This window comes from Planococcus citri, chromosome 4, assembly GCF_950023065.1.
Source record: "Planococcus citri chromosome 4, ihPlaCitr1.1, whole genome shotgun sequence".
Taxonomy (NCBI): Eukaryota; Metazoa; Arthropoda; class Insecta; order Hemiptera; family Pseudococcidae; genus Planococcus; species Planococcus citri.
Window position 1 is genome coordinate 56,116,250 of NC_088680.1, and position 13,688 is coordinate 56,129,937.

The 13,688-nt window shown below is 32.9% G+C and overlaps 2 protein-coding genes across 5 annotated transcripts in view; both read right to left on the reverse strand.

The window, feature by feature from the left end:
* Positions 1 to 13,688, reverse strand: part of Mctp (multiple C2 domain and transmembrane region protein) — an 87,737-nt gene that overhangs the window by 54,492 nt on the left and 19,557 nt on the right. The gene's annotated exons all lie outside the window — the stretch shown is intronic.
* Positions 1,662 to 3,291, reverse strand: LOC135843944 (tigger transposable element-derived protein 6-like). Its single transcript, XM_065362014.1, has one exon. It carries the CDS (start codon positions 3,278 to 3,280, stop codon positions 1,697 to 1,699), a length of 1,584 nt encoding a protein of 527 aa, XP_065218086.1. The 5' UTR covers positions 3,281 to 3,291; the 3' UTR covers positions 1,662 to 1,696.

Genomic DNA, 13,688 nt, shown 5'->3' on the forward strand with positions numbered 1-13,688 from the left:
AGAAGGCTAAAAAGCACGCGGTGACTATTTCCCTACATATCTCAGTTTATCGTCAGCGCAGAGATTAGTTTTACCGGCTTTTCGAAGAAAAGTCAGGTACTGTATTTGTCTCAACTGTGACAGTTTCGGTCCGGAGTAAATTTTCTTTGCGTTTTGGGGTGTTGGGATCATTGTGGGACCATTAGTTTTTTTTCAGGTTTCCTTAAAGTTTATATATAGGTATATAAATAGTTGTTCGACGGTATTCTGGCATCCAGAGTATATACAGGAGACTGGCATCTTCACATTCAAAAATATTTTTCAGCATGTAATAATACAGCTGCACTACTCCGCACGTGCTTATGATGTAGGAGCACAAAAGCGCTTCGCGTATACGTGGGTAGCGTGAGGAGAGCACTACAACACAGCGCGCAGATGCTAGATGCCACTTTACCACATATACATATTGAACCTGAGGGGTGTGGGCGGTTGTATATCCGGTAAAGTGGCATCACCAAACTAACCCTATTTTTGGAATGTACAGACCTGTAGGATATCAAATAACAGCAATGTTAACGTGGCATCCGCAAAATGATGCCACTTTGTAAAAAAGATGCCAGTTTACCATTCAACAACAAAAAAAGATGCCACTTGGGCCCTTAACAAATGTATAGATATATATATAGCCGCATACAGGTAAACTCATAACGTTTTGTATAAACAGCAATCTCAAGACCCCTCTGTAACTTCGTTGCTGTGCATACGCTCGACGCGTCATCCCATAGGCCTGATAGTACTCGATGTTAGGCCGTGTTATATTCGTTAACTTGATTTTTGGGTCACCTGTGGAAAGGTATTTCATTGCCAGAACATCAATTTTTCAGAAAATCTTTTTTTTAAAAGTCTCATACGTCTCTGTTTTTCGCAAATGCTTTTTTAACAAAGCGTCCTACAGAAAAATAACCAGCTCTGAGCAGAAAGGAAATTTAATTCTCTACAATTTCCTTCAGAGCATTTTTTTCCTAGGGTGCATACTTTTCCCATAAAATCAATGTTTAGATTGAAAAACACGAAAATTTGGACCTGTATAATCAACTTAAAATTAAAATTCAGCAGTCAAAAATTTATTTTAGACGATTTTTGACCACGCCATGTGAAAGAGGACATCTTTAACCACCAAAATCACCAAAAAGAACGTAAAAAACGTAAAAAATGATTCTTGGCAATAAAAACCTTTTCCTCATATCCTCATACCTGTTAATTAGGCTATGTACTCATTTGAAAATTGAGTCAAAAGTGAAATTGTATAAACAGCAATCTCACGTCCCTGCTCAAACTTTGCCAGTAGACTCCCCACACCTTGTAGATTCATATGGCACCTCATCGAAAAGTCACGTCCTAAAAAGGTTACGAGTTTGTCAAAACGTTATGAGTTTGCTGGTTAATCAAGAAAAAAGTTACGAGTTTACCCCCTAGAATATTTATATATACAGTAAAAGCTCGTTATAACGCTCTTCAAGGGACCGAAAAAAAAGAGCGTTAGGTATAAGCCGAAACGCGCTATAAGCAAAAGTCTCGTTTTAACGCTGATGAGCGTAATATCGCGAACTCTCGTTTTAAAACGAAAAAAGCGTAATAAAAAGAAGTTGAAACGTACATTTTATTTTGAATTTTATTTGGAACAACCAGCTGTATTATGTACTACATATGTGGGTACTTATTTAGAAGGAAAAAAATCTGATAATGAACTCTGAGTTTGTACTCTGCTGTAACGGTAAATAGCATTTTCAGTCGCATTGAGATGATCGAAAACGGTTTGTGGAAGTCCATCTATGGAGCAGAAGTAATTTCGCAAAACTTGAATTGCGTTCAGGGATTCGATTTTCAGAGGAGCTTTATCATCAGTGACACTTTCCTCGTCGTCGCTATTGTCTTCCACATTTTCATTTTGGTTGTCCGTTGTCTTTGCAGCAATGATATCATCGATACTATATTCAGCACATGTTACTACGTCATCGTCAATTTCAATAAAGTCCTTTAATGCACAGTTCAGAAGTGGTTGCATTGAGTCTAACCAAACTTGGAAATCACCTTCTTCCGATGGAACAGCTTTTGAAGGGAAAAAGCCAGCTTTCTGGAAGCAGTGTTGAATGGCTGCTGCAGAAACGTCATTCCATGCCCCACTTATGTAATGAAGAGCATCTAATACGTTTAAGGAAACTTTTACCTCGTCTTGTGATGCTATCGAATCAATTTCTGCTAAATAACGTTCAACAACACGACGTCGATATTTTTGTTTCGTTACTTTAATCACTCCCTGGTCTAAAGGCTGTAGTCGACTAGTAGCATTTGCAGGGAAAAACTTCAATTCAATGTTTTTCAGAACAACATCTTTTGGATGCACTGGACAGTTATCAATCAGAAGCAGTATTCGGCGACTTTTTTTCATCATTGTTTGGTCTAGAGATTTCAACCATGATGTAAAAAGAGAAGTGCTCATCCAGGCTGATTTCTGTGCCTCGTAATCACAGGGTAAAGTCTTGACGTTTTTAAAACACAGAGGGTTCTTCGATTTGCCTATAACTAGAGGTGGTAGCTTCTCTGTACCATCGGCATTGGTACACAACAGAACGGTAAGCCTATCTTTGCTTAGTTTGCCACCATGGCAATTCTCGTGTTTGTAGACCATAGATTTGTCTGGCATCAACTTATAAAAGAGTGCACATTCGTCTGCGTTGAACACATCTGCAGGTGCATAACCGGCGAGTAAGGAAGGCAGCACATTTTTCATCCAAGAAGTTACGCAATCGTCATCGACGCTTTCCGCCTCGCCAGAAATTTTTTTATGAAGAACACCATGTCGAGAACGAAATCGATGAAGCCATCCATCCGAAGCATTGAAATTATCGATTCCTAATTTTTTTGCAATTTCCAAACCTTTACTTTTCAAAAGGGGACCGTCGATAGGAATATTCATGGCACGTGCTTGAGTAAACCAGTCCAGTAAGATTTTTTCCAGCTCGTCATGTTTACCACATCGAATCTTTTTACGTTTTGATTCAAATTCTTCCGAAGCATCTTCAATTGCCTTTCTCTTGGATAAAATTGTACGTAACGAAGATGTTGGAATTCCGAATGATTTTGCTAGATCACACTGTTTTGCACCAACATTTTTGTCGCATTCATTTATAATCGAAAGTTTCTCAGCCAAAGACAACACTTTACGTTCTTTTTTATTCGCGTTAGGTTCCGAACATGTTTTTTCACTACTTTTTTGGATTACATTAGGTGAAGAATTCATCGTTACAGCTCGACAACACTACACAAACTGTTTCAATTGAATCTTCTCTCGCTAAAATGGGATGAATTAGAGACCTGCCTTATCGATATTTTTACACAATAGAGTGTTCATTGATAATTTTTCACATAAAAACACGTTCAAATCAACGAAATTGAATGAATATTTCATGAATATTAGAGCGTTAAAACGTGATTTATAATCGCGTATGAGCGTTATATCGCGAATATTTTAACATTGGTTAAATGGAGTTGGTCTAGGGACCGGAGGAAATCAGCGTTATAACGAAATCAGCGTTATATCCGAAAGCGTTATAACGAGCTTTTACTGTACATATATATATGTTCACGACAGCGCACTTATGAACCTATGTGTGGGTTAACCTTGCATAAGAAGTGAACCAGTAGGTTTACCAGCCTGGCTCACTTTGTAAAGGTTAATCGTACATAACAAGTCAGCCACCTGTTTCAAACTAGTTTTGTCAAAGTTAGCTGCGCGCACCAAATGTTTCTCAGAGATGTTCACTAGATGTAGTACTAACATGAGGCCTATAGAATAGGAAGTACTGGTCGGCATACCCAAAGCCCTGTTGAAATTGGGTATGCACGATGATAAATTTGACTAATGATTTTTCTGCATTTTATTGCTCTATGGGAATACTGTTGATACCAAAAATTTTGATGTGGTTCAGACTTTTTGACAACCAAGCAATTTTCACAAAATTCAATATAGTTCAAAAAATTTTAAAATTTTTTTGAAAAAATTTTCTCCAAAAATTTTTTATTCTGTTTCTTGATACAAATAAATTATATATTTCAATGACTGTGCAATTAGAATTTCAATTAGTTAATTAGAACAGAAATTGAAAATGATTTTAAAAATTTTGAAATTTTGAAAAATTGGCTCATAAGCCTACCGCGATGCCTATATATATGTGTTTATGTACCAATTTTGTGGCAGAGTCAACTCGAAACCTATGAAATTTTGAACAAAGTGCTTTATCCCTCCCGACTGGTGTATTGCCGAAATTTTGAGATTTCGAGTTTTATTAAAATCGGTCCAGGCGTTCCCTCGATATTTCAGATTAAGTGATATTTTTTGTCATTTTTGCGTCCTTTTGCAGACTTCCTCATCAGTTTTGTTTTTGGTATACCTATTTTTTTCTAAGAATAAATATTTTGCTTAGCAATAATCAGTAACATCTGTCTTAATATACCCAAACGATTTCTCAGTTTATTTCTTGTTAGGAACTCGATGGAAAGTCGGTTCACGTGTTCCTCTGACAGTTCAGCTTAGGTAGGCCTAATTTATTTTTGGTGGCATTTTTGCAGACTTTTGCAGACTTCCTCATCAGTTTTGTTTTTGGTACACCTATTTTTTTTTAAAGCATAAATGTTTTGCTTAGCAAACACCAATGTCTGTCTTAATACCCAAACGATTTCTCAGTTTATTTCTTGTTTCGAAATATTTAGGTTTTGAGATGGGACTCTTTGACGAAGGGGGAGCACCCCCACCCCCAATTTTGGGTGAAACTTTCAAAAGAAAATCTGGGGCATGTGATATATCGAATTGTATGTTTTCGGTGACGCTGAACACGAATATGACGTCAGATTTTTGATTGGACCCCATCCATGGCCCCCGGCACCTCCCCAAAGGGGGTAAAAATTAAATAAAGTGTTTTGTTCGTGCGACACATGAAATAGTACGTTTCTTGTAACGCTGAATACGAATATGACGTCAGATTTTCTATCTATTATAAATTCTAAAAGCAATTTAATACTAAAATTTGCATATTGAAAGACATTGTTATGAATTCTATTTGAAAAGAACAATATGAAATCTCCAAATTTGCTTTATTGAGATTTTATTTGTTTTTTAAATTTATTTCAATGAATTGAAATATTATGCAAATTTAAAATTAATTACGCTATTGTAATACTTGAGAAACTAGTGAATAAATAACTGACCCGAAGTTGATTACGACGTGGTAATGTTTAAAATCACAATCAAAAATTAACCCAAGAAATTTTAAAATTTTCCAGTCATAATTGAATTATGAACACCCTCGAAAAAAAGAACAATATGAAATATCCAAATATGCTTTATTGAGATTTTATTTGTTTTTTAAATTTATTTCAATGAATTGAAATATTATGCAAATTTAAAATTAATTACGCTATTGTAATACTTGAGAAACTAGTGAATAAATAACTGACCCGAAGTTGATTACGATGTAGATATTTTTTTTATATTTATAAAACTGTTATACTGATATAAATATAATTAATATGTTTTTAATACGTTTTTCAATTCTGAAAAGCCGGTTATCTCACGCTTTTTTGCGTGAGTGTTTTTTTTATTATCACACAGGACGACTCGTATGCTCGTTGCAGCACATTTTGGAATTTTGGAGCTTGTAAAATTGGGTAATGATGCAGTAAAAGTACAAATAGAGGTTGGAAAAATAGTCTAGTTTCATTATACGAGCATATACCTACCCTACCGACTCAATTGTCAAAACTATTTGGGTTTGGGCAATTTAGACGGATAACTTCGTTTTAAGCCCCGGTTATACCATTTATATACGTTGAGAATCGCCGAACGTTATTTTTTTCTCGTATGATTCATGAATAATAGCTTAAGTACATCCGAAAATAAAAAAGGAATATCCCTGCGAGACATATTTCCCAGTTGTTATACTAAAAATTCTTTTCGCCGTTTCTCAAAACATTGCACCGCTTTGTAGTAAGTATTTTATTTCGCGTAGGAGTCGAGAAATTTTTCTTTTTTTGAACTTTGTCAAATTTGAAAATTTATTGGGGTTGATTTTTTGTTTGGCGCCTGATGGGCTTTATATAGTTTTTCTTCGCGAAGTTGACAATACATAAATCGGATTGAACGATGGTTTAGCTGCAGACAGAATGTCAATAGAGGTAGGAATCGAGTTTTTGAAAAAGTTTTGCAATGTTTTACCTATTCGAATCGGTTGAAACCGTAATGATTTTTTGAGAATGTAGGGAGGTTTTGTAACTTTTTATACTCAAAATTGCGACAAAATTAAGTACCCTGTTATACAAATGCAAGATGCTAAACCTAAAGTTGTAGACTTTAATATTTTCCTTCCACTGCAACTGAAGTATTAGGTACCTAGTTACCTACCTACTTTTTCTGTAGGATGATTTAAGAAATTTCCTATCGTGGGAAATTTTAAGACGAAGAGAAAACAAAAAATTCTGGCAAAAAAGGTTCTTGAAAAATACCACATTTTTATGTCTATTTAAAAATATGAAAAAATTATGGAGAGATCCATTTATTCATCTTATTTGCAAAAAATGCAATTTTTGAAATGGAATCACAACACCCCTGTCTCTTGAGAGCACAAAAAAATTTTGATCCAAATTCTTTAAAAAAAAAATTATAATTGATGTCAAATAATTTGTTTTTTCCCACTTCGTTTCGCCTTTTTTTTTTTTTTTTTTTTTTTATATCCAGAATTTTAACTCTTTGCAAAACTGCCAAATTGAAATTTTTTTTAGGTAAAAGTATCTTTAAAATCAACAAAAAACCTTTAAATTGATTTAAAAAAAAAAAAAAAAAACATCTTCAAAAATGAAGAGGACAAAATTTCAAAACAGAATAGGTGACCCGCTCTGACAAAATCGACCATTTCGACAAAATTTCAAAAAATGTTTTTTCTTCAAAAATATGATCTTTCAACCCTTAAAATTCATTTTAAACGTCATTATTTTGGACACTTTTTTTTGTCGAAATGGTCGATTTTGTCAGAGCGGGTCACAAGGTAAAACAAAATTTCTTTCAAGAAACAAGTCCGAGGAAAGAACAATTTTTCAGAAATTTTTAATTAAGTAGGTATGGTAATTTTTTCAACTTTATTTTCAATTTAAAAAAATGTAGGGGCATGATGTTAAAATTTCTAAAAATTAACAAATTTTTTCAAAGTTGAAAAAATAAAAAAATGCTCAAAAACGTTCGAAATTTCATTTTTTTTTAAATTTCCAGAAATTAAAAATGTTTTAATTTGAAATTTTTAAACATATTTTTCAGAATTGAAAAATTGAAAAATATCTGAAATACCTAAATTGTTTTTTAGTCTGTTTTTTTTTTTTTTTTTTTTTTTTTTTATATGCAAAATATTTGAATTTTAACACATGGAAAAATTGTCACATTTACAATCTTTAGAATAGTTATTTTCGCCAAAATATTTTTGCCAAAATTAAATCAAAAAATTGAAGCCTTCGCCTTCGTTGGCATCTACTGTAATGAACTAGGTAATGAAGCTAAATCTTTGCCTTTTGAAAGTTGTTTAGGTTGACCATTCTCCAGTTGTTTTCTGTTTAATTTTTAGTCATTGGTTTGCCCTTTACTTAGGTCTATCAAAAGTCTAGAGATGTGCACTTTTCAGAAAAGTAATTTTGATGAAATGAAAAGTGAAAAGATTATTGAAAAGTGTGAAAAGTAAATCGTGTGAGTCTCATTTTAACGATCTCTGTAAAAGCTACAAATTGATGTATTTTTTGCTTATCCAAACACACAAAAAAATCATATTTTTTCACCTACTTGATCAAAAAGTGGTAGTTTTGAGCCTTTCTAGAACCTCTAACATTTTTAGGTTTTTTTGTTTTGAAAAAAATGTTGTGAAAAATATCAAATTGAAATTCAGCGCCCATACATATATGGGTGATGAATTGCGAAAGTGGAGGAGTGGAGAGAGTGAAACTTGATATTTGACTTCATCAATGAGGTCAGTTTCTCTGATGAGTAAATTGATTGGTCACTCACTTTTTTTTAAAATGAAAACTGAAAAGTGAAATGAAAAGTAGGAACTTTTCTTTTCAATTTTTCATTGAAAGAAAAGTACTTCTCACTTTTCACTTTTCAGACTGCACATCTCTATCAAGACAGCAAAAAAATAAAATGAAATAAAAATTAATTTTAAAAAAAGAAAAAAAGATTGAGCCTATATTTGAATACAAATTGTTGAAATTGTTCATGTACGTTACTTATATTCCAATCTCACATCAGATCTACAAATTACCTCATTGTTTACATGTATCAACTAAATTATGATAAATATTCCTAGTCTCTTTCCGTCAACTGAGATCGCTGTATAATGTGAGTATTTGAGCAGCCAACAGTAGAATAAAACAGGAGATAAATCGAGTGACCTCAACTTCTACGATTTACTCGTAATTTTTCAGTATAAAATTATATCTAAGTTGTAAAAAAAAAAAAAAAAAAAAAAGATGTAGGTATAGGTACTTAGATAAGTAATTGGATCATTACATTAAAAATACCTGTTTTACTTCGATTTTTTTTTTGAAAAAAAACTTTGTTATTTGTTATTTGTATTTAGGTATTTTTTATTTCTCTTTCTTACACCATAAAGTTCAACCAAGTTAGTTGACAGCCCACAGCCACATGCTCCAAAAGTGACACAGATTCATCTGTTCAGTTACCTAATTTAAACTTCAAATCCGTCCGAAACAAATTCTAAGACCCGTAGATAAACCCTCATTATTATAAAATGAGAAAAAATTGTTCAAAAATGTCTAGACCAAGAATAAATAAAATATTTACTTCGCCTTATTTTTCCATTCGTTCAATATATCTGACTTGATCTTTGGAGAGCAAGGTATAGCTAACTTAATTGGGAACGAAGGGATAAAAAAAAAATAAACGAAGTCAAAAATGATGACATAAAAATCAAGCTCGCGTACGTATGTTTATTTTTTACAGACAATTCATAAAAAAAGAAATCCTTTCTTCGCTTCTCACAGTTCTCGTTCCAGCTAAGCCCTAATTCGAAACTAGGCCGCTTAAAACAGGGTTATTCATTATGTGCCGAATTATTACCACTTTGTGTGTCTTTGTTTTATATTCTTCACCTTGACCTTGACCAGTTACTTTAGGGATAAAATTTGGCTTAGTTTTCAGTTTCATTTCTGCAGTACATAGCGTACATATACGATACCAGCATCTAAATAAGCGAGAATCTAACTCTTCGCGTTTCTTCATCTAAGAGTTCAATTTGTGTATAAAATTTCGAATTTCAATTCGTCGGTCGAATCGAGTGGAATTTCGTGTAATAAATGTTTCATCCGAAACCATGTTTTATTTTATCACGTCACGAATTACGAGTACGTAGGCATTTTTCCCTATCTATGCTGGTTGTTTTCCTTATATATTTTGGAAAATTGGATAAATTTATCTATCGTAGCTGCCTATACCTACTCCGTCCGCGTCCCTGGGCTTTTTATACCTATTTTATTGTTCTATCAATACCCTTAAGTAGAGCTGAGAGGAAATGTGTCAAAATTACGAATAACTATTTGCTGTTTGAAAAAATAAAAATATACCTTCCTATATATAGGCATCTAAACTATACGTGTTCACTGCCATGTTCTCGGCGAAATATTCTCGAACGTGTTTTACGTAGGTAACTACCTATCAAATTGTGCCTGTAAGAAAATCAACCTTCATGAGGGAATCGTATGTCAATATTTATGTTAAATTAAATACACTACACATCGCGTTAGCGAAGAAAAAAAGTCGAATATGTGTTTTCTATATGTATCCAAACAGTACAGGTGAATAGGTAAAGGTACCTTGTCCTACCTATATCCTATATACCAATCAACTAATTAATGGTCAAATTACATCGAAATGTTGCGTGTTTGGAATTATTTCAAACTGAAAGATTCAACAGTTTATTAATGTTAGAATTCGAAAATTTCTCCTTCCTATAATAACTTTACATTACATGGAAGTTTTTATATTAGCTAGCGATAATTTTAGGTCTACTTTGTAGTACAGCAATGGTGTGTATATCGAGCGAATATTTACTCGGATTAAAATATTATATTGGTGAAATTGTTACGTTATTTTAAGGTATACCTATCGTTAATTTTTAATCCACGTAATTTTAAATGTAGTTTTTTTTTTTAAAATTATTGATTTTCCATTTTCTATGTGTATTTTTTTGTAATTACTCCTCATCGTGTAGAATTGCTTGCGTTGAAATTATGGAAGGAGAAACGTAATGCGAAAATTTGTTTTAAAATACCTTCGAGGTGCCTATTACGTATTTTTGTACTAAAAAGTACGTAATATACCCTCGAGCATTTAGCAGTAAATTTTCTTCGTGATAGAATAATCTCTTGCGAATAATTTACCAGCAATAACAAAACTAAGTGTAAGGTAGGTATAGAGGTACAAGAGCAGAAGCAGATTTCAGATTCTAACTAAACATACTCGTACCTTTTAATGTTGATTTTACAACGAGAAAAGGTTCCAATTTTTAAATGTTGTTTGGAAAATATGTAATTCTCATCCCATTTTTTGAATTAGGTACCTAGCTAGATTTTCTGAATCACACTTGTATGAAGGTGAAGAGTATGAATGAAAATTAAGCTACCTGAATCTATTTTGTCTATAACAGGTCTCAAATTACTGGCAGGAATACTGCTTTTGAATTTTCGACACGCACGTCAAATCGACTATACAGGTGGAATGTTGAAAGGCTTTTACCTGTTTACTAAAGCGATGGTTTTGTGTTCAAAATTAACACCGTAAATCATGTAATACTATCGGTTTACCTACCTAATAATGTTAATCTTTACATACGTAGGTAATCTTTCCCTTGTTCGAAATGTTCGGAAATTTGATTCGTATCGTATGAGGCTGTTTGTGAACGAGTTTGACAAACGATCTGAGGTAATGTACTTATAATACCTTTACCTGAAAATTGGTTATATTAAACAGCTCTAATGTACCTAGAGGCCTAAAGACTTCAATTCAAATTGTGAAATACCATTAACTTCATTATTGCTAATTTCAAAAAAAAAAAAAAAAAAAAAAAAAAAAAACGAAAATTAACCAAAAACTTGTTAATTTTTTTTTTTTAAATTAATAATATATTTCCCTAATTTCAAAAATGATTTTCTTCGACCCATTTATTTTACATTTGACCTTCCGACCTGCCTCAATGTGTTTTCAATATTATTTGAGTGGATGTACATTTAATTTAGCAACAATCACCAATTTCATTTACCTACTTGCATTCAAATGTCACTTCAAAAAAAATTATAAACTAAATAAAGTAAGAATAAAACTCGAGATAAACATTCAATAACGTAATACTTACCTATCCTATCAATTACAGAAGGACGTTTCTTTTTTTTTTTACAGAGACGATCCTTGCAAAATAATATTCCGTTTCAAAAGCTTGTTTACTCTCCAGAGATATCTCAATAAAGCAAGTGCGATTCAAGTTGAATTGCATGTCATCATCGAGGGCACTTTTGGGAAAAAAATTTTGCCATAAAATAGAAACACAAGTTGGCATTTTGACGTTACAATAGGTAGTTCTAATGCAACTTGAAAATAAAAGCGACGTTGTTGGACGTTCAATTTGTAAAAAGCTCGCGATATTTATTTTCATTAGACACGTGAACTTTAAAGAGGCGCATTAGGTGACATGTGATATAAAACAAATAGACGTTTATTAAATTCTTTCATATATTGGTACATAGCTTGTAAAACAAGATGAAGAACTTGCAACTAGAAAAATATAATTTACTTTTCTCGGAGAGTATGTTGTACGAAATTCTCATTTATTAACTTTTACTATGTAGGTAAGCTTTTTGTAAAAAATTGTCTTTTGAAGAGTGTTTTGGTGTACTGAAAGTGATATTTATGGTAGCTTTTGGACGAATTTTCCATCATCATGAGTGAATAAAAATCTTGTAAGACCTTTTTAGAACAGGTGGAAGCAATCTATAAGCACAGTTCTGAATTTCTTCATTGAGTCTAGTGAGAAAAATTCTCAATACAGTGATTTTTTTCAAAAACGTGTTGTAATGACCCTTCTTAATAAAACATGCACTCATTATTAAAGACTGGCGATCTCTCCCTGGGTGATTTGGGCCCTTCAAAAATAGGTATGTTTTGTTCTGCTATGCCTGGTTAGAAAAGGAATTTGGAGGGGGAAGGGTTGCCCTCAAACAACTAGTTTGGAACACTTTTTGTCACTTTCACTTCAGCTACACCATCCCATATTATTTTCAAAATTTCAATGGTTTTCCAAGTTCAAATTTCGGATTTTAATATTTTTATGGTCTGAAAAGTAGAAGACAGAAATTGAAACAGAAAAACAATTTGAAATTTCGAGAGCTAATAAAGTTATTGAGGACTTATTTTTCTTTAAATTATTATTCCGTGGTCAATTTCTAACAAGAGAATCTTTACAACCCGTCAACTTCGATTGAGCTGAAATTTGCTTATTAAAAAAAGCAAATTATTCTGACCTCAGAACCAAATTTTGAGCTGCCGAACTGCCGAAGTTGATTTTTCAATTTTTGGAGAATTTTTTTAAAAATCGATAACCACCACTTTTGAGCCGATCAGGATTCTTCAAAAAAAAAATTGAGTTTTCTTCAAAAATTTCAAACTGTTCTAGGAGCTATAGGTCTTGTAACTGACTTCAATAACTGAAAATGTAATTCTATCACGGGTTCAACCCTCCGAATCGATTAAGATTACAGAATCGTAAATCAAAGGTGACAGGTTGAAAAAGGTATTTTTCACAAGTTGGAATAAATCTCAAAAAAAAATCCAAAATCGTCAATTTTTGCAACATTCTACTCAAAAGTTGATCTATACTTTCTTAAGTTGACCCCCTGAAGCTTGAATCGATTTTTACCATTTTCTAACCTATTTGAAACCTAACAACTGTTTCAATCCGTAGGTAAATCAAAAATATTAGCGAATACCTACAAATTTTCAAAGTTTTCAAAAATTTTAAGGCTCAAAATCCTTTCTCCCCCTCCCCCACAACCCTTTCCAGCTGCAATTAAAATTTATTGTATCCCCCTTTCAGTCAACCGTAGGCCCGTTTACCCCAAATATGATTGAAATATTTATTCAATTTTTTCATTTGAAAAATCCAAATTTTTCATAGACATTTCAGGAGGATGTGACTCCCTCATTTGTTCATTCAAAGGCTCCTGTGAGATCAAAATATTATTCCACAATGTTTACGTCACACAGTTTTCAAGGTTTAGAGTCAAATCAGAATTTTTGAATACTTTTTTTTGCAGCAATATTTCTAGGTCTGATGCTGAAAGTTTCTATTCTGCTTCAGTACTTTCTGATTTTAATCTCTTCAAGAAGTATGGCTGGAGTTGGAGCACTGCCTGGTGGGTCATCCCACGTCAAATCGACCAAAAAGTGGTAAGGGGGTCGGCGATTTTTTTGAGATTTTTCCTGTAGAAAGACCTTTTGAAGGGGCGACCAATGGCGCAAATCGCAGCCCTCTAGCCCTTTTTTTAAGACTGCTAGGGAGTATCAAAGTTTTCATTGAACTTATTTCAGCAGTGGATTACTCGATACC

Bases quoted from the DNA above. Each gene is read 5' to 3' on its own strand.
- LOC135843944 (XM_065362014.1), bottom strand. From the start codon at position 3,280: ATGAATTCTTCACCTAATGTAATCCAAAAAAGTAGTGAAAAAACATGT.